This window comes from Spermophilus citellus, assembly GCF_964194105.1.
Source record: "Spermophilus citellus genome assembly, chromosome: 13".
NCBI lineage: Eukaryota > Metazoa > Chordata > Mammalia > Rodentia > Sciuridae > Spermophilus > Spermophilus citellus.
The window spans coordinates 10,167,136-10,191,971 of record NC_138193.1 but is presented as its reverse complement, the minus strand read 5'-3'; the positions used below and the strand labels follow the sequence as shown (position 1 = coordinate 10,191,971).

General features: G+C 40.1%; 1 protein-coding gene across 4 annotated transcripts in view; it reads left to right on the top strand.

Annotated features, from left to right (window-relative positions):
- TMEM131 (transmembrane protein 131) overlaps positions 1-24,836 on the top strand; it is a 167,026-nt gene that overhangs the window by 105,793 nt on the left and 36,397 nt on the right. For all 4 annotated transcript variants that reach the window (XM_081265187.1, XM_081265189.1, XM_081265186.1 and 1 more), the window contains exons 6-19: positions 1,601-1,717; positions 3,385-3,507; positions 7,408-7,488; positions 9,318-9,468; positions 9,570-9,626; positions 10,514-10,575; positions 14,584-14,692; positions 17,792-17,900; positions 18,708-18,861; positions 18,955-19,125; positions 20,748-20,858; positions 20,946-21,080; positions 22,180-22,284; positions 24,120-24,206. In XM_081265187.1, the coding sequence (XP_081121313.1) occupies positions 1,601-1,717; positions 3,385-3,507; positions 7,408-7,488; positions 9,318-9,468; positions 9,570-9,626; positions 10,514-10,575; positions 14,584-14,692; positions 17,792-17,900; positions 18,708-18,861; positions 18,955-19,125; positions 20,748-20,858; positions 20,946-21,080; positions 22,180-22,284; positions 24,120-24,206 (1,572 nt within the window). The remainder of the gene's footprint in view (positions 1-1,600; positions 1,718-3,384; positions 3,508-7,407; positions 7,489-9,317; positions 9,469-9,569; positions 9,627-10,513; positions 10,576-14,583; positions 14,693-17,791; positions 17,901-18,707; positions 18,862-18,954; positions 19,126-20,747; positions 20,859-20,945; positions 21,081-22,179; positions 22,285-24,119; positions 24,207-24,836) is intronic.

Sequence of the window (24,836 nt, the reverse complement as noted above, 5' to 3'; positions counted from 1 at the left end):
ACTGGTTTTATTAATTTTTTTTCTGTACTCTGTTTAATTTTTCCTCCTCTCTTTATTATTCTTCCTTTTACTTACTTTGGATTTAATTGACTCTTTTTCTAGTTTCTCAAAGCAGAAACATAGATTATTCATTTGAGACATTTATGTTCAAAATAATCATTTGATGCTAAAATTTCCTTCCAAGTATTGTCTTAACTGCTGCCCACAAATTTGTACACATTGTGTTCTCAAATCACCTGAAAATATAATTTCTTTCATGACTACTTACACAAGCTGTGGATTATTCAAAAGTGCACTCACTGTTCAATGTCTGACTCTCTAGGGACTCAGCAGATGTGAATGTCATTGATCTCTGACTCTGGTGTGGCTCCACCTAGTGGTCACAGCTTCCAGAGGTTCTGTGCTCTCCTGGGAGAGCACACACAGCCTTTAAACTCTATAAACATTTTCACTGAATTCTTTTTTACCTCCTGGTGGTAGCCTCAACTGTACCATTCTCAGTGTTGGGTGAGCCAGTAGTCACATTCCATCTCTCCTTGGAAGTGTTTATCTTCCTGAGATTTTGCGTGGTTGATAACCAATCTCTGATATAGGTTCAAGGACAATTGTGACTTTATAAGTTTTTCTGCTTTTTGTTGCTGATAATGCAGGAGAAATGCTCTTTCCAACGTTTTTCATCCTTAAGCAAAGCAGAGTCTCAGTGCCATGTATTTTGAGCTATAATTTGGAGTACTTTAGAGTCGTAGCCTTGTACTCAGAATGGGAGAGGTTATCAGCTTTGCTTGTTAAATGCCCTTTTTTAAAATATTTTTTTAGTTGTAGACGGACACAATACCTTTATTTATTTTATTTATTTTTATGTGGTGCTGAGGATCGAACCCAGTGCCTCATACATGCGAGGCAAGCGCTCTGCCTCTGAGCCGCAATCCCAGCCCTTGTTAAATGCCTTTTAAGGCTTCACTGCAAGCAGAATTGCAGTCCCAGTTGTTTTGTGTAATGATTTTTTATTTCTTTGACTGCAGTGACGTTTTCAGTCTGCCCCAGATAACAGGAGTGAGATCCCACATGTACTTTGTCCCTTGCCTTCTTTCCTAATTTAAGTTACAAGGACATTTTGTGCCTATGTGGATGGATGGCAGAGGTGGGAGGGGTGCGGGCCTGGGCTTATTCTTCAGAATAATAATACAAACTGCTGCTTAGTAGTAGGGTAGTACATCTATGTGAAAAGCTCAGCTTCAGTCCAACGCCTGCTTGATTGACTGGCCATGGAACTGCCTATAATGAGGTACTTCATTCCAGCCTGGCAAACACTGAATGACAGAGTCCAAGGCAGCCATCTGTTGTACAGGGCTCTGGGCTGGTAATGGACAAAGCCATGTGACTGCAGACATCCATTATGAAGACATCTTTTTGTTATTTTCCATTGTGCAATAGTTCGTATAACTTAATGCTTAAATTTTAAAGAAAAAAAGCTACTTTATGTAAATGATTCCAAGATACTCATCATAGAGAACTTTAGCTAATTTTGGCCAGTATGATCGGATTTGGGGGGGCGGGGAGGGTCACCAGTTTAACTTTTTTTTTTTTTTTTCTTTTTCAGAAAATTCTTCCGGGAGGAAATACATCGTTTGATGTAGTTTTTCTTGCAAGAGTAGTAGGAAATGTAGAAAATACTTTATTTATTAACACATCTAATCATGGGGTATTTACTTACCAGGTAAGAACGAGAATTAAAACTTTTATTTATTTTTATAAAATATAATCATCATCGCCAACTTCATATGACAGCCTTTTAAGAACTCACTTCAGAAACTTGAGATAATAGAAATGTAAGAGTTTAGACTTACAGCACTTTTTATATTCACTATGGACATCAGTCTGTGAACAAATAATCTTAAAACTACAGCTAAAGTGTTAATATGAGATTAACAAAAAGTATTTTTATACTGACTCAATTTTTAAAGACTAACACACTTATGAAGCATATTTAATAATAACTTTGAAATTAAAATGTATGTGCCTGCTTTTCTTTAGGAGGTATATTGTTCAAATTTTGATCAATTTATTTTACATAGATTTCTTGTTTGGATTATTAAAGAAAATTCATGTTTATAGGAATCATATAATAAATGTTTTGTAAATCAGCCATTCTGTGTATGAATCAAGATTTTTATATATTAAGATTATGAAGAATTTTTCATTTGTCGACACTATATGAACTTCTGCTTGCATTAGATTTTATTATTCTCATGGTTTTTTAGATGAGGAAGTTGAAATTTAGGAAGGTTCAGTGATTGCCCCAGTTATCCTACTTTGCTACTAGGAACTCAAGTGTTTCAGTTCTTACTTACTATGCCTTTTTTTGTTTTTTTAAAACATTTCCTCTCCAGTCTCCAGAGCACTTCTGTTTTGAAAATAAGAATCAGAGTAAACTTTTCCATTTTAGTGAAGTGCTGTGTTCTGCTTGCTGCCACTGGATAAGCCTTCACGGGTTGTTTCAGAGGCTTTCAGTAAGCAGTAACAGCTGCTTTGTTCAGTAAGTTCCGAGTGCTGTGTAGACAACCCCCGTTTAACATGCACTTGACCGGCAAACAAGAAGACAGTATAAGAGTGGAAGTCATGGCCCTAGAGGCATCCCCACTGTTTGCAGCCAGTGTGGACTCTCTGAGGGCTGCGGTTAGTCCGGGGCCAGCTGTTTTCCATCTGTACCTCTCCACACCTAGTCATTCTCCCAGTCTTCCTCCTGAGTGTCTCCTGAGCCTGTCCACTTCCCTCCTCATGCACCATGAGCATTCTCTGGATTACACTGCAGCCGGCTAACTGCCTCCCCTCCTCCCCAGCCTCATCCCTATCCACAGTTCAGACCCACTCTGAGCCAGAGGGATGTTTTTAGACCTTTTTTGTTGACATCTAGTCTGTCCCAAAACTAGATTGTAAGTTTCATGAGAGTAGGCGCATTATTTATCTTGTTCACTCCTAAATTGATGACTGCTGTGTGTGTGTGTGTGCATGCACGCACACGTGTGATCCTGCGCACCACACATCACAGACACTGAATAAGTGTGTGTCATTTGAATAACTGGCTCACCCTGCTTAGTCATCATAGGGCTAAGTTTAACTGTGGTCTGTCTGAAATCTTATGAGTCCCTTTTCTCTTGTTTTTGTGTGTTCCATGAAGGACTGCTGCCATTTCCATTTCCAACATATTATAGTCGTCATTCCAAATGCACATACATTTGTAGCCAAATTCAGTTTTAAAAAAGGGTATTATTACTCTTTTATCTACATTAGATTTGTCAGTCTCCTTAGATCAAGCAGAATTATAACCATAAAAATGGTAGTTATAAAAGCAGCTCAGAGGGGTTTTTTTCTTCTTCAAAATAGGTATTTGGTGTTGGAGTTCCAAATCCATATAGATTGAGGCCGTTCCTTGGAGCCAGAGTGCCTGTGAATAGCAGTTTCTCACCCATAATAAACATACACAACCCTCACAGTGAGCCTTTACAGGTGAGTTTAGGAAGTGGTTTTAATTAAGCCTCATTTTGGTGAGAATTATGTAGCATATAATCTGTTTGTTAAAACTTTCGAGGTTTTATAAGTGCATTTAAGGGGGTGTTAACTTTAATACAATTGTACTATAGTCTGAATTTTGGAATACAACAGTTTGGATTTTCAATTTGGGGACCATTTTTAGTAGCTTCTCGGGTGTTTATAGTTCAGGGTGTTCTGTGTTTAATTTGAAAAGTGTTCAACTGTACAGAAAAACTGGGCTCTTTTGGTTCAGTATAAACTTTTTAAAAAATAGTTTACATTTATTTCTTGTGATAATAAATTTTTGGTGATGGCATTTTGGAAATTAAAATCCAGCGAAGGGCAATACAGAATCAATCAAGCAAACTGACTCTTATTTATAAAATTGAACTCCTTATCTTAGCCAGTCTAGAAACCTCCCCTCATCCACTCCCTGTCTCTGTTGCAGCGGGAGTGGCAAGTGTGGCAAGTGTCACTCCTTCAGAGGTTTCCTAAAATCCCCTCCCCACACCAGCGACTTCCACCTAGCTAACACATGTAGCCACTAGAGCTCTGAGTTGTGTTGTGTGTGTTAGAAGGAGATGTGGATGCTTTCCAGAATCGTCCATCATAAATACACCCAGGGCCCAGAGTTCTCGGGACCACATCACAGGACTTAACAGTAGCTTGAAAATGGTAGGAAGAAGAAAAATCATATACTATGTAGCAAGTGCAAGGCTACGATTCTCATCCTCCTCGGTCCCCTGGCATAAATGTTCATAAGAAATGAAGGGGAAATGTGGAGGGACAAAGGGAGATTTTCAGAGCCTGAATAGTGAGACACTTAGGAATTACAAACTGAAGCAACCAAAAGGAAGTCCCTCCCAACACCTGGCTGAGAAGAGCTACTGATAAAAGTCCATTGCCCCGGTTTTAATTTCTTTAGATATCTCCATCACAAGGGAGGGAAATGCTCTGCTTTCTGCTTTGGCAAATCAAAGTGTTGCTGTCTTCATCATCAATCTGTCATTTAGACACTTTGCTACTTTAGGGCACAGTGAATTTTTCCTATTCTGCTAACTTTTATCACAGATGTATACAGAAGCCCCAGTTGGCTGCTTTCTTTTCTTTATTTTTTTCAATGAAATAAAACCATGTCTCGCAGACCCTGGTGCGTGAGTCGCCCCACCCTGCTGTGGAAAAAGTGTAACAGAGCACCCAGGGTGCCCTCTGTGGTTGGCAGGCTACAGACCCAGAAGCTGATTGTCACACAGAAGGATGGAGCTCGTAGGACTCGAAGGTGTTGGTCATCTCCAGTTGTTTAAATAGCCTGGGGTCTGTACCTTTTCCCCTCAGCCTTTGGAGTTACCCACCTGTCATCTAGAATAGCTACTACTTTGAATTCATTTCCTCTAGTCTTTTCAGGATTTACCACAGTGGCCGTTTCACCAGCACACAAGAGAGGAAGAGAAATTAAAGTTGCCTTCTAGGACCCCAAGAGTTCTGTAATAGGTAGTGCTGTGTCGGTGGACTTGCCTTCAGATTTAAGAAAATATTGTACAGCAAGAAAATGCATTCAGTTATTTTATTATACACAAACACATGTGATCTGCCTGATACCAAAGCATGCAGCAGTTATACCAGTGAAGCAGAGGTCCCCTTGAATGCCCTACTTTCCAACAGAACTTTGATGACAAAAAAATTCTGCATCTACTTTGTCCAGGACAATAGCCACTATCCTCATGTGGCTGTGGTCGCTGAAGAACTGAACATTTAATTTCATTTTGTTCCAGTTTTTAAATGTAAATGAGCACATGTGGCTGGTATCTGTCATATGTCTCCTCAGAGACCCCACTGGGATCTGCATGATGTCTTTCACACCTTTTTCTGTGCATTTGCAGGCACATGTGGGCACACAGATATACTTTTTTACATAAATTATATTCTGACTATGTTGTTTGTCCACCCATAGTACTAGATGAAAATCACAGACTGTCACCAGTTCCTGGTTTTAATGCGATTTTCCTTTGGTTTTGTAATTCAGAGTTTTTCAGTCTCCATTTCCTACTCATCTTCCCTATCATCAGTAGCAATCTTGTTTCCAAACATTATTATGCTTCTTTCCTTGTTACCTTGAAAGATTAAATGAACTATTGTGTGATGTTTTCTGGCTTTTCAGAAGAAAATCTGCAGTCCCCACAGCAGTCAGGGTATTGCTATGGTTGACACAGTCTGTGCTCTAGGAGAGCACTGGAGGAGGTCAGCAGATGAGTTACAGTCAGGAAATCTTAGCCCTTCAGTCTTTGCAAAAGGCAATACTTTTATAGCAATATGCACCACAAGAAGAAAAAAACAACAAAAATATCCAAGCTTGTACTCAGTATTACAGCTCCCCTGGTTTTGTCCTTTGTATTCACTTCTGGGGACTTTTTGTGATTAAACAAGTGGAAGTTTCCCTTCCACATCACCCCAGATTTAGTTAAGTTGATGAAATGTATTCCTTCTTTCAAAGAGCTAGGGTTACCTGCCTTTATAGGAAAGTCTCCTGACGTCTGACCTGTTCTGTGGCACTAACCCCAAAGAAGGGAAAGCAGGTCTCCACACCAAGGCTTTTGTACTTGGTGTCAAGGCAGCTTTATCCTCATAGCTGCACACTGGAGAAACCAGTGAATGCATAGAAACTGCAAAATAGCCATAAAATAGAAACGAAACAACCTATTAATACATACAAAATGGTGTATCTCAAGATAATTACACTGAATTAAAGAAGCCAGACGAGTGCATACTGTTTATCCCCTTTATATAAATTTCAGAAAATGCAAGCTAATCTACACTGACACAGAGAGGTCCGTGATTTCTGGGAAATAGGAAGGGGCAGAAAAGGAGTATAGTTTGCAGAGGGCATAAGGTGGGGGCAGTGGATCTACTTGGTATCTTAATTGCAGTGACGGCTTCATGCCTACAAACATATGTCAGAATTCCTCAGTTGTATGTTTAAATGTGGATTATTTTTTGTGTATCAGTGATAACCTTAGGCCTTTTCTAAAAAATTGTAAGTGTAAGCACAAGTCACAGAGCTATTAGGACCTGTTAATTTGTTACCAGTAGAAGCCAGATGTGTTTTATGTTTTGTGGTTTTGTTTTGACTTGTAGTGATTGTATGTATCTTGAGGTATGTACACTGTGACATTTCAGTACATATATACAAAGTGTAATGACCAGCTCAGGGTCACTGGCTTATCTCTCACATCAGAAATTATCATTTATTTGTGTTGGAAACTTTTGAAATCCTTTTAACTAGCTACTCTGAATAGACAGTTCATCACTGTCAAGCATAGGTACTCCACTGAGCCACAGAACTTGAGGAGTTCTTCCTCCTGTTCAGCCAGGCCCTTGTCCTGGTTAACCTCTGTCCCTTCCCCAGAAACCAGGTGTTTCCATACTGTACTAGGTTGGTTTCGTATCTCGGGCTAATTATCTCTTCACTCTGTCATGGTTGTAGTTATTGGATAAGCTGCTATCTCTTGATATCTGTGTATTATTAAAGAAACATATGTTTCTACAAGAAATATGAAACAGGTATTTCTAAGACTTGAAAATTATTTCCTCAAATTATTTTATGTGAAAAAGAATTGTTGCTTTTTAACCTAGTCTCTGAACCAGCTTCACTGTTTCTAAGTTTAATTTTCAATTACCTTGTTTTAATTAACAGTACCACCATTGGTTATGCATATGAGGCACTGAATTGAGTGATAAGATATGGTATCCTACATTTATATCAGGACACACTTTTTCAGATAAACAGTTGTGATACCAAACTTAACTTCTGAAACAGCAAGTCACTCGGGTTGAGAATGTGATTTTTGACACTAACCAGCATGTGGTCCTCTGTCCCAGGTGGTAGAGATGTACTCAAGTGGAGGAGACCTTCACCTGGAGCTTCCAACCGGGCAACAGGGAGGAACCAGGAAGCTGTGGGTGAGTGAAAGCCAGTTGTTTCTTAAATACAATGAAGAGTTGGAAAATACCTAACTCTTCGTTGCCTGAAGAAATATAGAGGACTTTTCTTTAATGTCTTGAAACATTAAATGTATATTTGATATATTTGAAAGTTGAATGAAAGAATGAGGGGAAAATATAAATTGTACTTCTTTGAAAAATCAGTGAACAAAGCCGGCCAGAGCCTTAGCCCCGCTGTGTGGAACGAAAGCAGTTTCTCAGCACTGCATTGGAAACTTGCCTCTGAACCTGGTCATTGATGATATGCTTTATACAAAGTTTTCTTTGGGCGGGGAGCAAACAGTGGAAAGGATTCATTGTATTTCTGAAGGTAGAGAATTTAACATTCAGTCTCACTGTTGCTAGAGGAGATGGCATTTGCAGAGAGAACTTTAGTTCATTCTCTGGGATAACAAAGGACATTTTAAATTCTTGGATGATCTCCATCTACCTTCAGTGTCACTGAATATTTAATACCAGTTTATTTCCATGTTTAGAGAATCACTTTCTCTTGACAAATATTAGCCACATTAAAGAATATCCAGGAACTACCTTCTTTGAAAAGTTTTTTGCCAAATGAGAGTTTTTGTAAATGTTGTCTACCATGCTGAAATCCAAGAGGGAAAAGACCATTGTGGTAAATGCAGTTTTGGTACCAAGGTCAGTCAAGTCTTTCTTCACTTGTGATTAGAGATACACTGACTTTATCACTGTGAATAAGCTCTGAAGCTCAAAGTTTCTTCCTGCCTCCCCACCCCGCGCACGTTCATGAAAGGCTCCTCCATTCTCTCTTCTAACCAGAGTCAATCAGGGAAGAGATATACAGGTGATAGTTTTGGAAAGTTGACTTGAAAATTTAGAAACAGTTTTGTCAACAGGGGACACTGGAGTCTGAGGCAGGAGGATCAAAAGTCCAAGATCAGCCTGGTCAACTTAGCAAGATTCTGTCTCAAAATGGGGCATAGCTAAGGATGTAGCCAAGTGGTAGAGCATCCCTAGACTGTGCATTTGCTTGGGAACCTTTATTTTGTTCTGTTAGGCTTTAAATGAAAGCAAGTGTAAGCCCTCTTGGTTATCTGTAGAGATTACTATGTTCTTCTAGAAAAATATTTTCCCTCTGGTGGTGACATTTCTGTTGGGCTAGAGAACTTAGGCATGAAACCTCACCACTGCTAACATGACCCAGTAAATGATTTGTAGATCAGCTCTGCCCTTTAGTGGTGACTTTGCAACTTTAAATTCTTTTCAGATCATTTGACTCTTACTTTTCTCACTTTACATCCCATATTTTGTGAGTTCTAAGTGTTATTTTTGTGTTGTTGTTTTTTTTTTTTTTTCCACATTCTAACATTCTCCACAGTTGAAGCCCATGTTACAACTAGTGCGACGTGTTCATGAGAAATTTAAGGGTTTTATTTTGGTGATACTAGACGTTGAACCCAGGGGCTTATATCCCCAACCCTTTTAAAATTTTTATTTTGAGACAGTATCTCACTTTATTGCCTAGGCTGGCCTCAAACCTGCAATCTCAGAAGCTGGGATAACCAGTGGGGACCACTGCAGTAAAACTCGCTTTATTTATTTTAACGTTTGTTGCAAAGCTGAGGATTGAACCCAGGACCTTGCCCCTGCTAGCAAGAGCTGTACCCCTGAGCTGAATGCCCAGCTCTGTAGCATATTTAATTGTCAGTGTATTTTTTTCTTAGTAGATACATAAAATATTAATGCATCCTTCAGTCAATGTGATCTAAATCAGTAAAACAAGGTAGGTTTGTGACATTTCAAATACTGTGCTCTCTGCTTATCAGGAAATTCCTCCTTATGAAACCAAAGGAGTAATGAGAGCCAGTTTTTCATCCAGAGAAGCAGATAATCACACAGCCTTCATCAGAATAAAGACCAATGCCTCTGACAGCACAGAGTTTATCATTCTTCCCGTGGAGGTTGAAGTTACAACAGGTTAGTGGAAAACAGAAAAATGGCATGTTCATTTGTTTTCTTTTGGGTACATCTTACTCTGGCAAAGTGAAAGGTAATTGTTTACCTTTTTTTTTTCCAAGCTCCTGGAATTTATTCCTCAACTGAAATGTTAGATTTTGGTACACTACGAACACAAGGTAAAATAATAATAATAATAATAATAATAATAATAATAATAATTCCTGAATGGGATTTAGTGCCTAATGGCTGTTCTGTACTTTGTAATTCAGCTTTGAAAGTTATTTACCACTGAGTTGAGTGGTCTTGTTTGAAAAAAAAAAATCTCCTTTTGGGGACTCATAGCATTCACAAGTTTCATCTCATTCCTCTTGAGGGTAGCAGTGCTCACCAGTGGGAGAGCTAGGCATCGCCTGCTGCAACCTCCGGATGGAAGATGGGTCTTACCCCGCTGCCTCACCCATGCCGTTATGCTGATTTTTTTTTCCTAATACTAAAATAAAGGAAACCAAAAGATTTTTCTTCCATATATTTGGTTAAATATGAATTATTCAGTCTCATTGTAATGACATAATGTTAAAAATTTATCCAGTATGGTCAGAGAAAGACTTCAAATTTTAAAATTGAAAACAACCAAATAAATTTTTTTATTAAGGAAAAAAGAAGAGTACTTGTAATTGGGGATTTATTTGAATCATATGTAATTACAATTTAGTTATTTAAGATTGAAGACCACATTTTTGAAAATTAGAGTTGCTTTTAATGTGATAATTTCCCATTGTACATTACTAATTTGCTTCATTATGCTTTGCTGGAAAACCAAAAATTATTAGTATCTGAATCTAATAAAAATTATGTTCTAGATTTTGTTTTGTTTTGTTTTGATTTGCTTTTTTGTCTGGTTGTTTAAGAGGGGGCAGTTCTTGTAACACACAGGTCCATATGATTCTTTTATTAACACGATTATCATTATAGTTCATACTCTAAAAGAGCTTTAGTTTGATGTCTTATATGGTAAGGATTCTTAACTTGCTCTGAAGCACACTGTTTCTTTTCTTTTTAACAGATCTGCCAAAAGTTTTAAATCTTCATTTATTAAATTCAGGAACAAAAGATGTACCAATAACTGTAAGTTTTTACTTCTTAGTTTATGTTTTCTTTGTTTTAAACACCTGACAGGGTTAAGCATAATTAAGTCCCTGCTCAAAAGAATCTTCTTTTGTGGTGGCTGGTGACTGGTAGAAAGCTGGTCTGCTTCTGATGCCCCAGGCCGGAAGGAGGCCGGGAAGGTGGAAGGTGGAAGGTGGCCATCTTGTCCAAGCTAGGCTCCCCAGGCTCCTGTTCAGGCAGAACTATAGAAAAGGCCTGTGGACTGAAATCCTGGATCTGCGTTCGTGTGGAGGGAAGGCAGGTTGCAAGCATTCCATTAGTTTTGGTTGTTGGGCTTGAGATCTGGGGGAGTAACTAGGGGCAGGGGAGATTCAGGTTAGTAGGAAAGAGCAATGAAGCAGAGAGGTGATGTAGGTGATGGTAGAGTGCTGTCCACGTCAGTCATAGCCACCCTTCCCAATTCACAGCCATTGCACACCATAAACCAGGGTCCTCTCTTCCCTCCACACACATGCACAGAACAAGTGACTTTTATGCCTTCTAATGGAATTGGGGTGCATGCCATGGGACAGGTTTAGCCAGAAGAAAACAGAGGCATCAAATTTTGCTGTAGCTCATGGCCTCTCTCCCTGAGAAGGTCCCCAAGACACATAGGGAATAGTGGAGAAGGAAAGCCGAGCAGTGTTGTTATGACTTGTGCTGAAGCTCAAAACCTAAATTCAGGAAACTCTGTTTAAAAGATTGGTCACATGGGCTTGATACTTAAATGACTTTGTCCATCCACGTCAGCCACAGGGTAAGCTGCCACAGTGGAAGCTGAGTGCAGAGCTTCTTAAGGATTTTCCTGTTCATTTCCACTTTTTCTATATAATATACCTTGCTCAGAGACTGCATTTTAGAAGGGTTCCTCCTACCTTCTTCCATTTCACAAATATTTACAATTTTTAGGATCAGCTAGACAGTACTTAAATGCTAGGTTTATTTCTATTCTCATTTAATTCCCCTTAAGGGAATTCTGTCCTTGTTTAAATACTGTAGTCTTTCTAAATATAGGATGATTAATGCAGGTGATTCCAAGTATAAGTTCCTCGCCTGTTACTGGACAGGATGCCTGCCCACTTTAAGTTCTCTTTAACATCTGTAATAACACCTCTGAAAAAGTGGGTTTCCTCAATATTTCCAAAACATTGATGCTGTCTGAGTGACAGGATAAGTTTGCCTGACATGTCTTCGAAGGAATGTTTGCATGGGGTTTCCTTGCTAATTGGTACACAGAAGTCACAGATTGACTTATTAGTTTTGCCAGTGTCAGCTTGGTATATGCTTTAGTGAGTTTGTGCATAGATTGTTCAAAGCACAGTTGTTGTATACTGAAAGGTTATTGTTCTTGTTTGCTCACGTGCTTTTTTTGTAAGTCATTTCAGAATGTCCTGGACTCTTGAGACTCACTTGAGAGTTACTGAGCTTTAATTGGGTCTGAATTTCGTGAGAAAAGGCAGAGACTATATTTAGAGCCTGTACAAGCTGCCTCTCCTGGGAATCTTGCCATGTTTTCTCCACTTCTTGATCATCTTTGAGTAAGCAGCAGTTAGTGACTGACACTAACACAGGTTGTTATTACGAATTTGTGTATTACAAGGGAATGCTTTTGTATTGTTTTTTTCACAGTAAGCCACCAGAGTAAACCCACTACTTACAAATTTGGATGTTTTGTTTTGCTTTGGTTTTGTTTCCTTAGAAAATTGGTTTTAACTGATTATAGTTTGTTTTTAATGATAATAATAATGAATAAACAATTGAAGCCATTTGTATAAACATGAGTTGCCCTTGAATGCTTATTAGTGTACTCTATTTTAAGGTGATAATAATAATGCATGTAAAATTCACCTCTGTTATGGAAAATCTTAAAATAGTGTGTTTTATGTGAGCAAAACATTTTCATCAACTCTTCCAAGCTTTTCCTACTTACAGTGACTGTGTTTTAACAAAACCATTACTTAGTTATTTCTGGCATGGTTTTGCACAGTCTGTAACATTCAAAAAGGGCTGTGGATGTTACTGAACCGATTGCCATTAGAGCATGATGGTTCCACCGCAGTTTCGTGGTCCATAGCCCAGGTGAAGGAATGAGGAGCCAGACCTGCAGGATTCCTCCAGGAATAGCAGAGCTGCTCACCAAGGTCACCTCTAACTAACCTTGTCCTCAAATTGGCAAAATTAATTGAATCACAAAGTTTTTGTAGATAAGTAGAAAATATTTGTCCCAGCCCCCTTGGCTGTTTGGACATGGGAGGAAGTGGCCTGAGCACATGGCAGTCTCCTCAGGCTGGCGCTTCTGGCACCAGGGGATGGCACGGGGCCTGTCTGCCCCCTTCTCTTGGAAGTGTTAGTGTGGTGGAGTAGCAGAGTGAAGCTTCCTCCCATTTGTAGTTTATCTTACAGTTCAGACTGCTCTGTACCCTCCCAGGAATGAGGAGATTTATATTTAAAATGGTTGCTAACAACAGCAAACTTATTAATAAATAAAGATATTGTTATGAATGAATCGTTCAACTCCCAGCCCTAGTCTGAGTTTCAAAGGCAAATGAGAAGCCTTCTCAGAGCAGAAGAGGAGAGTTAAGATACCAAGTCCTGGCCAGAAGCTGAGAACTACTGCACAGGCAAGGGTGGAGCCACTCAGGACACCTTGCTGCACAAAGTGACATAGGAGCAGTAATCACTGTGGAATCACCTGGATTCCCTGTGGCGGCAGACTGTGGCAAAAGGGACAGGTCTCTTTCTCCACACTCCTTAGATGCTTATTGTGCCTTCAGGGGACTATCCTTTGATGTTCAGGGCAAGCAGACTTCTCCTTAGTAAGTGAGCTGAGAAGGGTGGGCAGGGGCCACGGGAAAGACCTGGTGACCTGCTGGATCTGCCTGCACCTGCAGTTTTCAGGTTCACCTGTGAGTTTTCACAAAAAAGAACAGCTTTCTTCCTGATGGCTTTTGACATCAAGTTCATTAAGCCCCTGAGAATTCAGCAAATACCTAGAGCCCAAAGAGGAAGTTTTTTTGTTTTGTTTTGTTTTGTGTTATGGGGAGGGATGTTTGTTTTATCATACTAGGGATTGAACCCAGGGCTCTGCGCACACTAGGCAAGGTTGTAAAGGAAGTATTTCGATCAAGGCTTGTGTGCAAGACCACCAGGTTCATGAATATGTTTGTGCAACAGGACATCAGGCAAGGGGCCCAGGGCCAGTGAGGAAACTTGATTTGGTTCTGCCCGATGGTGCCCACCTATGGAACGGTCTCTTCATGTGGCAAGGTGCTCTTCATCAGTAAAACAGAGAAGGGGTGGAAAGTTTAAAGTCACTTCCAATTGGAAGACTTTGTGTCAATGAGGATGATCAAAATAACTACTATAAAATCCTCTTAAAATATAAGTTTTTACTGGTGTTTTGCTACTTTAGGTTTAGTTTTTTGAAAAGAAAGGTCTGGTTTTCTAAGTCTCAATATTCCTGTTGTCTGGTAGCTCAGCCCTGCCCCTCAACAGCAGAGAGCCTTAGTCACACGGTGGGCCCTGGAGAGGAAGAGAAGACGCCCGAGCAGTTGGGTGTGCCTTCTGCACACGGGGCACCAGCTACTCGCTCACGCTCATTCTTCTTTAGACAGTTGGATGTTTCGTTTGTGCCGTGGATTTTCTTAAGAGGGACCCTATCAAAAGTTATTTCTGTGTCACCTCTGATATACAAATTAAGCCTTCATTTGAGAAATAAATACTTTTAGTTTACATACTCAGACCCAGTGTTTGAGTTTGTCTTCGGATTCTTCCATTTACTCACGTGTCATGCTTTTTTTCTTCAGGTCATCAGATTGTTTCATAAAGATGCTACTGTTACCAGTTTGGTCTAATCCATTTAAAGGGTCTGCAGAGGTTAAACCTCAGATTTCGATTCTGCTTTACTTTTCTAGCATATGTTCCAGTATAGAGCAATGTATTAGACCAAACTAATACCGTATGTGTTGTGTTTTTTTTTCCTTACAGAGTGTTCGCCCTACACCACAAAATGATGCCGTAACAGTACATTTTAAACCAATTACATTAAAAGCTTCTGAAAGTAAATACACCAAGGTTGCGAGCATTAGTTTTGATGGTAAGCATTCACTTTTTTCTCTTTAATAATGGTGGTACTTTGATAAACTAGAAAGCACATGTGTTGACATGTTAATATAGAAATCTAGGCTGTTTTAATATACGATTTTTAAATGATTGCTTAGGTTGTTTTTTCTTAAATCGTTATGAACTCTCATCTGATTAATTCACAAAAGAAAATGCCATAACTCCATAAAGCTAAGTCAGTATTAGCAATAGAAAAACATTAGCAAATACATTAGGATTGGCATATTTCATAACAGGCTAATCAGGTATATCTATTATAATGTGGCTTAATTATGATGCCATTTGTTTTTGTCATTAAGGGATAAGTATTTAAATTTCTGAAACATGTTTAAATTTGAGAGCAAAATGTTCTTTGTAACATTTTTATATGTTAGCTTTTATAAACAAAGCAAATAGTCCTGCTGAAGCTAGGATCAAAGTCTCTATGGTAGAATCATCAAATTAGCTATTATTTCAAACATGGAATATGTTTTGTCATTTGAAATATTAATTCAACCTAGACTTTCACATTTTATAGCATTTTTAAATTCAGTCTTGTCCACTCTACTAGCCATATATTGAGTTTGCTATCACAGAATATTTTAAATAGTGATTTCATGCTGCTGAGCTATATTTGTATTTTTTAAGAATTAAAACTCTGGACATAGCTCAGTTGGTAGAGTGCTTGCCTAGCATGCACAAGGTCTAGGTTCAATCCTGGTCACACACACACACACACCAAAAAAAAAAAAAAACTGTGGATAGGGTTTTCTCCCAGGGACCCACGTGAGTGAGAGCCATCAGCTTTAGCTTTGGCCTTGGGATGAAGCCACATCTGCTCAGGCCCTTTTGGATGAGAGTAGTTGGTCAGCGGGGTCTCAGGGCCTGGCATGTTCTGCGCAGTGTCTGTGAGAGCACCAGGGCTGTTCCTCACCCGCTGAAGGTTCCAGGGAGGATCTGGGGCAAGGACATAGGCTGCACACTCCTGCAAAACTTATCCCTCAGCTCAGTGAGAACCCCAGGGATCCAGATTAAATAGGATCCTAATGTCCATAGCACATGTCAGGAGGCAGCGCCATGGGAGGTGTGGGCGCCTCACTGGCAAGTCTGTGGTAAGTGGTCTTCTGTCTGCAGAGAGAGCCCATCCCTCACCACTGGTGTCTTCATCTGCAGGGACATAGGCTCTGCAGATGACATGTAGTAATTCTGGAGCCCTGAGAACACAGAGGATCTGCTCTTATCATAAGCCCAAGGAACAGGGGAGTGCATGCTGGCCACAGTCCTGCCACATGGTTCCCCTCAGTTTGGCTGGCAAGGGCGAAGAGTTCCCTCTCCAGTGCCTTCTTGACCCCCCAGCAGATGTCTGCATTAAATGCAGTGTCCTTAGTGTTGGCTCTTCGGACATCACACATTTAAAGTGTTTCTTCTCTGTTTGGATTTTGCTGTATTTTTTTGTAGTCCTGGGAATGGAGCTCAGGGTTCCCGTGAGCTAGGCACATGCTGCACCAAGCATCATCCCAGCCCTAAAGTTTCTTAAAGAAATCATGTAAAATAATATACAAAGGGAAAGGATCTTTAAAAACAAATGCCTTTCTTAAAAGTGGTTTTCAATATGATGGGAAAAGACCAGGTCCCAACCAGACTGCTGTGGAAGTCTGTCAGGGAATGTGTTTTATTTAATGTTTAACATTTTCAAAATGAGCATTATACGTGTGACCTCTACAGTGTTCACTTATCAAGTATCTTGCTCATCAAAAGTCACTTTTAGGGCCGGGCATGGTGGTGTACGCCTGTAATACCAGTGGCACAGGAGGCAGAGGCAGGAGGATCCTGAGTTCAGAACCAGCCTTAGCAATTTAGTGAGGCGCTGAGCAACTCACTGAGACCCTACCTCTAATAAAATACAAAGTAGGGCTGGGGATGGGGCTCAGTGGTCAAGTGCTCCTGGGTTCCATCCTCAGTACCCCAAAAAAAGTCACTCATAGGATTTTTTAACTGAATTTTCTTGAGATTTTTGACCATTTATAATGACATGACACTCTGAAATGCCTAATGGCCCTTGTAATCAGCCTTATATCTGAACAAATAGTGAAAATTTTAAAACATCCCGAAATGCTCACCTAGCAAACAGAAAGCAGTAAGAGGCTTAATGGAAATTTTAAAAATCTAGAGTCACCATCCATCAAATACCCCTTCTTTGTTCTTTATTTTGTCTGAAGTTGATGACACATTGTCACACTCATAGATAGACAGACACATTCTTCTCATGGTGGAAGTGTGCCTGGAAGACTTTAAAGGGCAGAAGGTTAAACATCAGATGCTTTGTATGCTTTGAAAGAAACATCTTTGGGTACCCACATTGGGTCCACTGTCTAATTCCAGGTCGAACTATTCAAAACTGCCACAGAACCTACAGATATCACTTCATCAGTGAGGAGAATGTGACCCATGGGAGAGGGTTTGTCTCCACTTCTGCTCCTCGAGGGCTGGCTGATGCGGGGAGTCAGAGCTCTCCTCTTGACCTTTGCTTGCACCCTGCTGCTTAGTTGGTTTTTATAGCAGGACTCTGGCCACACGGGTTCTGCCCATTCTCTCTTAGAATAGCTAGCTGTAAACCAGCAGTTCTTAGTAGGTGACTCTTGGCGACACCTAGAGACATTTTGGGTTGTCTCTGCTGAAGGGGTGCAACTGACATCCAGCAGGTAGAGGCCCTGCATGCTGATGGACATCCTTCAGAGCACCAGGCAGTACCACAGCAAAGAGCGAGAATGATCCCAGTGCGGCGCCTGAGAGGCACTGCCCTGGGAGGAGGGCCAGGCCTGTGGCTGCAGAGAAGTGGCACAGACCGCGCTTTTCCACGGTAGCATGTTCACTTGCTAATTCCTCATCTCCTTAGCTCATTACCAGAAAAAAAGAGAGCAAGAACATTTTCCCTGTTTTATTTGAAAAAAAAAAAAAAATGTGATTGTTTAAACGGATTCTGTTTGGCAATTTGAAAGCTCACTTTTTTCCTCCCCAGTTTGTCAGTCTACATAAAATCGCTCATACTCTGATAGTTAAGAGGTGACAGATTATTTCTTATGCTTCCTTTTAGCTTCAAGGGCAAAAAAACCATCTCAATTTTCTGGGAAAATAACTGTTAAAGCAAAGGAAAAGAGTTATTCTAAACTTGAAATACCATATCAAGCAGAAGTTTTAGATGGGTGAGTATCTAGAGTTTCTCTAAACTTGAAATACTGTATCAAACAGAAGTTCTAGATGGTTGGGTTTCTCTTAAAAATAAGCTTTATAACTTGTTGCTAATCAGCACATTCTGTTTTCCTACTAAGTAACCTTAGCAAAAATCATACCCAGATTCTTTGTTGAAAAGAACAACTTCAGCTATAAAGGAGAACCTTCTATATTTTATTTATTACTTTCTTAGAAGAAAAAGGTAAGTGGGATGATGTGGTTTTGTTCAGAGGAAGGTTCAGTGATGCAAACATGAATCTGTGGGGTTTTTTCAGTGTTTAAATTATTTGAACCATAGTCTTCTGTCATTCCTTTTGTAACATATTACAGAAGTATTACAGTACTTGAAACATTTATGTTCCTTTATAAACTCATAAGTACTTCTAGAACTGTAACCTTTTATAAATGGGCAGTAACATGTAATTCATTTTCTTACTAACTGCAACCAAGTTCAATATACAACTTATAGTTAGTTGTTCATTTTAACAAAGCTGATTGCAATTTCAGTGATAAACATGATTTTTTTCAAAATTAGATTAAAGCCTTTTGGTACATTTTTGATTCTTACTGTTTGATTGATATGATTCATTAAAGAATAGTTCTTTTTATTACATTTCAATATTTTGCAAGCCAATTTGTTTTAAATCGTGGTGAGTCATTAAATAACATGTAGTCCTTAATACAACATGTAAATTACTACCCACAACAAACGAACTTAGATTTTAAATTAACACATGGAAATGAAAATGATTTATTTTGTTTCTCTTTTCTTCACATAGCTATTTGGGATTTGATCATGCTGCAACGTTATTTCACATCCGAGACAGTCCTGCTGACCCTGTAGAGAGGCCAGTCTACCTTACTAACACTTTCAGTTTTGCGATCCTCATACATGATGTGCTGCTGCCAGAAGAAGCCAAAACAATGTTTAAAGTACGTCCATGACTCTTCAGGCTTTTATCTTGCTGCTCTGCCAACTAGATGATTCTAACACTTCTGTTTTTTTCCTCTTCCCTCATTTCCTAGGTTCACAACTTCAGCAAACCAGTCTTAATTCTTCCTAATGAATCAGGATACATTTTTACCCTGGTTTTTATGCCATCCACATCATCCATGCACATAGATAACAATATTTTACTTATTACCAATGCTTCTAAATTTCATTTACCTGTGCGGGTTTATACAGGCTTTTTAGATGTAAGTATGTTATTGACCTTTAAAATATAAACTTTCCAGCTGTCTTTTGTGTTTTCAGATCTCATTAGGCATTTGTGTTGCATTCTCTTAGGTTTTGCTATTATCTGTGCTTTATAATTCCTTCCTAGTCAGTATAGAACAGTACAGTATGAGGAGTCTCCTCTGCCTTTATCCATGGAGGATGTGTTCCAAGACCCTCGGGGAATGCATGAAGCCAAGGATGGCATTGAATCCCATATTGTCATCCTTCAGTATCTGATGGGGGAGTGGTCCCAGAATCCCTTGAAGATAACAAAATTCACAGATGCTAAAATCCCTTATGTAAAATGGCATAGTACTTGTGCAAAACCCGTGAAGTCCCTGGGTGTGAAACCCATAAACTGGGAGAGCCAGTTGTATATGCTGAGTTTTCTTACATATATACACACACACAAACACACATGCATGTGGTTACATTTAATTTATAGATTAGATACAGTTAAGAGAGAGTGACAAGAATAACAAATAGTAAAATAGAATTTTTAAAACAATATGCTGTGATTAAAAGCATTATTTTGACATTTCAGATACACCAGCTTCTCTTGGTGTATCTGAAATGCTGCCATCACTGTTGTTGTCACCACCCTTGCACTTGGGTCTCTAAGTACAGTAAAGTCCTTGAAAACAGTCAGTGTAACACCAAAACAGTTGATTTAATAACCAGGACAGCAAAGTGACTAATAGACAGATCACATATACAGCATGGATACGCTGGACAGAGGGATCGCTCACACCCAGACAAGCCAGCACAGGATTTCATCACACTACTTAGAATGTACATAGTTGAAAACTTAGAAATTGTTTCTTTCTGGAATTTTTAAGAAATATTTTTGGATTACAGTTGACTACTCTCTCCCCATAATATAGTTGATTCCTCTAGTCATAATGTCAACTTATATCTTTTGTGCATGCTGCTTTCTCTCAATTTTGCTTTTAAATCATTGTAATGGTAGGGATTCTAAAAAGGAACTAAATGGAAGAAAAATACTAGGTAGGAAACAATAGTACAAGAAGGGCCAAGAGGTACGTTTGTAGGGAAAAGATGACTAAAGTCAGGAAATACCAGGACAAAGGAAAGAACAAGAGAGTAAAGAAAATAAGATGGTGAAGGCATAGCATCAGGAGAGCAGTGGAATAAAACAGAAGGACAGAACAGAGCTCTTCCAACACAGGAAACAGAACAAAAAAAATCAAAGCTGTCTGGGCATAAGCAAGGAAAGAAAGAAGTCTAGATAAGAGGTGATACTGTTAGGAAAGATACAAACAAAGGGGATCGTCCAGCAGCCTCTCCTCCCAGAAGTCAGTGGCCTCTGGGAGGACAGGCTGCTGGACGTTCCCCCTTTGTTTGAATATGATTCCTTCAGTGACTGTTGGAATGATTACCTACTTGTAGTCACAGTGCCTACTGAGACCACAGACTTTTGCCTCGTCCCCAGGGGCTGCACTTGACCTCTCCTGGCCCTTGAGCTTCTGTATGTATATGTAGACACTGTGGTATGTCTTATACAGTCCCTTCCTGTTGGTAACATTCTGTCGCATAATCGTGGTTTTGTGTTTAATCCAGTTTTTTAATTACTTTCCAGTACTTTGTATTGCCCCCCAAAATAGAAGAACGCTTCATAGATTTTGGAGTTCTGAGTGCTACAGAAGCAAGTAATATTTTATTTGCAATTATAAACAGCAATCCAATTGAGGTAAAAAAAAATTGTCTTTATTCTAAATCAGATTTAAGGATTTTATGCTTATGTTGAAATAATCACTTTCGTATTTTCTTTTTTAAGCTGGCTATAAAAAGTTGGCATATCATAGGAGATGGTTTGTCCATAGAACTTGTAGCTACAGAAAGAGGCAATAGAACTACAATAATTTCAAACCTTCCAGAGTTGGAAAAATCCTCTTTATCAGACCAGTCATCAGTAAGTAAGCCTTCTTCTTATTTCCTTAAACTAAAGTGGATGTCTAAACCACAGATAAAGACCATTGCCATGTCACATACCTCAACTAATAATTTTAGCATTGGTTATTTGACATTGAAAGGCCCTGGTAGGTAATCTGCTTCAGCCCTTCCCTGTTCTGATTAGGGAACTGAATCCCAAAGGGGTTGAGCTCTACCTTGTCATACAAACTTGTAGAGCAAGCAAAATTCATCTTTCTATAACCCAGGTGTCATTACAGAAGACATCCTCATGGGTTCTAAACTAACCCTTTGTCAGATTTACTGGGGGAGAGCCCTGAATGTTGAAAGAGGTATCTTCAATTAGCAGTGTTTCTGCCCAGACTAGAAGGGAGTAGCTGTGAGGCAGACATTGTTTGGTCCCTCTGAGAATCTTCCCTTGACTTTTTTTCTGCATCATAAGCATGTGCAGCTCTAAACAAGAAAACCAGTCTCACCCTCACCACTGCTGAAAAGGGGACCTGGAGTTTGTGCCTATTGATAAAAGAATCAGTAGAATCACCTTCTGTGAGAAGGAGCCTCAGGTACTTTATGTGCAGGCTGGAATAGAAGTTCTTGGGGCACTTTTACAAAAGGAAAGTTTAATGTCCTTATGCACAGAGTTGTTGACGCACTTCCCTGGGATGCCTTGGGTTTGGTGTTGATATGACCCAGTCTCAGCATCTGTGAAGACATTGCAGAGCTGCATTCAGAACCTGAATCTGAATCCACCTCTGCCCTTCACTAATGTGATGGAAGGGCTCGTGGAAGGCCGGGTCCCTCTGCTCCGGCCCTCACTCCCTCTGGCCATACAGGAACAGAGGTGCTGAAGGAGGAACTCTGAGCAAAAGGACCACACCCGCCCTGGGTGGCAGCCGTGTCCTCAGTGGCCCATGCAATAAATGTGGTAGATGGACGTTAAAGGATGGGCGTTATTGTGGGGTGTTGTACAGGGAGGTCTGGCCGTGTGACTGGTGTGTGTGAGGACTAGAGGTCAGCTGATTCCCCACAGCTTCCTGTCCACTTCCATAGAAACTTGAATTTGTAGGGCTAATGAGTGATGTCATTTTTACTACATGCAGGTAATATTAGCCTCAGGCTATTTTGCAGTCTTCAGAGTCAAACTTACTGCAAAAAAACTGGAAGGGATTCACGATGGAGCCATACAGATCACAACAGACTATGAGGTAAGGGTTTTGTGGGGGGTTGTGGCAGTGGGGATTCTCTGAATAATCCAGTCCCTTTTTATTTTCTTTGTTTATTTTTAACTCATGTAAAAAATATATTTATGAGACTTTTTATTTTTATAGAAACAGAGAACTAAATTTTACTCATAGAGTTTTATCAGTTTTGTGTCTATAAAACTGAGCTTTTATACACACGACTGCCACCCAGGGCGGGTGTGGTCCTCTTGCTCAGAGCTCTTCCTTCAGCACCTCTGTTCCTATATGGCCAGAGCTGGTGAGGGCTGGAGCAGAGGGACCCAGGCTTCCAGCAACCTTCTCAAAAACGGAGCTTTTCAGAATTATCTATAGAAGATCGATTTATTTGCTCCTAGTTTTCTAATGAAACCCAACGCTCATAACCAAAAAAGAAACTTTAGAAAAGTGTCCTTGACACCCGCAGAGTCGCTGATAGAGCCCAGCTTATGGTGGCACAGGCACTGCCCCCAAGCCCACCAGACCCCTGAGCTGGAGAGTACCATTTCCTGCTACAGTCATAAATGTCCTCCTGTGTGACCTTCCCAAAACGGAGGGTAAAGTCAGGAAATATGTCTTCATTTGATTCCTCACATTAATATGTACAGGAGTCCTTCTCAGGCAAGAGACAAAAAGATGACTGGATTTTTAAGTAAGATTCTTTGTGGGATTTATGTTGCATTCAGTGAAGGCTGGAGTGAATGTATTCCTGCTACACTTGGTTTTAATGTAACACTTAGAAGTTCTTTAGGAAGTCCGACACTGTTAAATCCAACCAGTTGCTACCCTGGTCCTTCTATGTGTTTTGTTTGTTTTTGTTTTTTGTGATGCTGGGGACTGAACCCAGGGCCTTGTGCATGCAAGGCAAGCACTCTACCACTGAGCTATATTCCCAGCCCTTTCTATGTGTTTTTAACACACACAACCCCTGCCTGAGAGAAATCTCATTGCAAAATAAACAGAATCCGCTATTTAATAAGTGATTTGCTGGGAATATTTCAAATTAATTACCTCTGAAAGTGAGAAATACATACTTGCCATTCATGGTAGAAATAAGTACATTTCAGAATTAAGAAAATTTTTTGTTATACGGATGAAAATAAGAATTAACAGTGAATATCTTTGCCCAGCACTGTGGGGAACACATTCCAGCCACATGGGTAGCTGAGGCAGGAGGATTCAAGTTGGAGACCAGCCTAGGGAATACACAGTAACTCACTTGTGATCTGAATGGAGCATGAGTTGGGGTTCTAAACCTAGAATGTTCAACTCTTTTGTACTGAGGATTGAACCCTGGGTGCCCTACCACTGAGCTGCCTTTTAATTTTTATTTTGAGGCAGGGCCTCACTAAGTTGCCCAGGCTGGCATCTAACTTGCCACCCTCCTCCAGAGTAGCTGGGATTGCAGGCACACACCACTGCATTCAGTTGATATCTGTTTGTATATACAAAAAGTAGAGAGCCACATAACTCAGACATGCTGGATTTTTATACATGTTACTTTAGGGGTACAATTAGACCTTCCTTTTTACAACTAATAATCTTCAAAATACTTGTATTTTGAAAAATCTGTCTTTATTCCTTCCCCATTGTGTAGTCTTGCTAATTATGTTTTCATTGAATTACTGGGTAGTACATGGACATTTATTATATTTTATGGAGATTCAACATTATCTGGGGTTTTAATATTGGTTTTGAGCAGATCATTGCCAGTATAAGTTCCCAGAAGTTTTTTGTTGTTGTTTCCCCCAAAGCAATGCCGTGCTTGTCCAGCTCACCTTGACTTGCATGTGCTCACTGTGCTCTGCCTCTTCACTCCACAGATCCTCACAATTCCTGTGAAGGCCGTGATTGCCGTGGGCTCCCTGACCTGCTTCCCGAAGCAGATGGTTCTTCCTCCGTCCTTCCCAGTAAGACACTTAATTTACAGATTTGTTCTGGCTAATTTTTTTCCTTAGCCTTTATCTCTGTGTTTCTAGGACTCAGCAGTTGTTATAAGGTAAGAATGAACCAGATTCTTTAGAAAAGGAATAAGAAATGGTCCCTTCCTTCAAGAAGTGTTTAATCTATAAAGGGAAGTGGGCTCTCTTCAGGGATGCACGGCAGCGTTCCAAGGTTGCCCTGAGAAAGATGGCGAGGAGAGGCTGAGAGAGAAGTGCACGTCTGATCCCCAAGTGCTGTGGGACTGGTGTGGAGCATCCGGCTGGAGTGGACGGGGTGGGAAGATCGTGCACAGGCCAGGCCAGCCTTGCAGAGATGCAGAGGCAGTGCACTCTGTGTGGGTTCAAGCAGTGGTGGGTTGTCCAGCCTAGTGAGGATGGACAGAGAGGATGGAATGACATGTCAGAGCCACAGCATGAGAAGTAGGTGCATTTATGTGCAGGGGAATCCAGAGTTTTGAGTAGACATGGTCAAAGCTGAACTCTAAAGATTGTCTCTGAGGCAGAAGGAAACGCAGGATGCATGTGGAAGTTACTGTGGAGTGCCTCGGGCCAACCCAGAGCCTGGTTGGGTCCACAGGAAACGGGGTGCAGTGAATG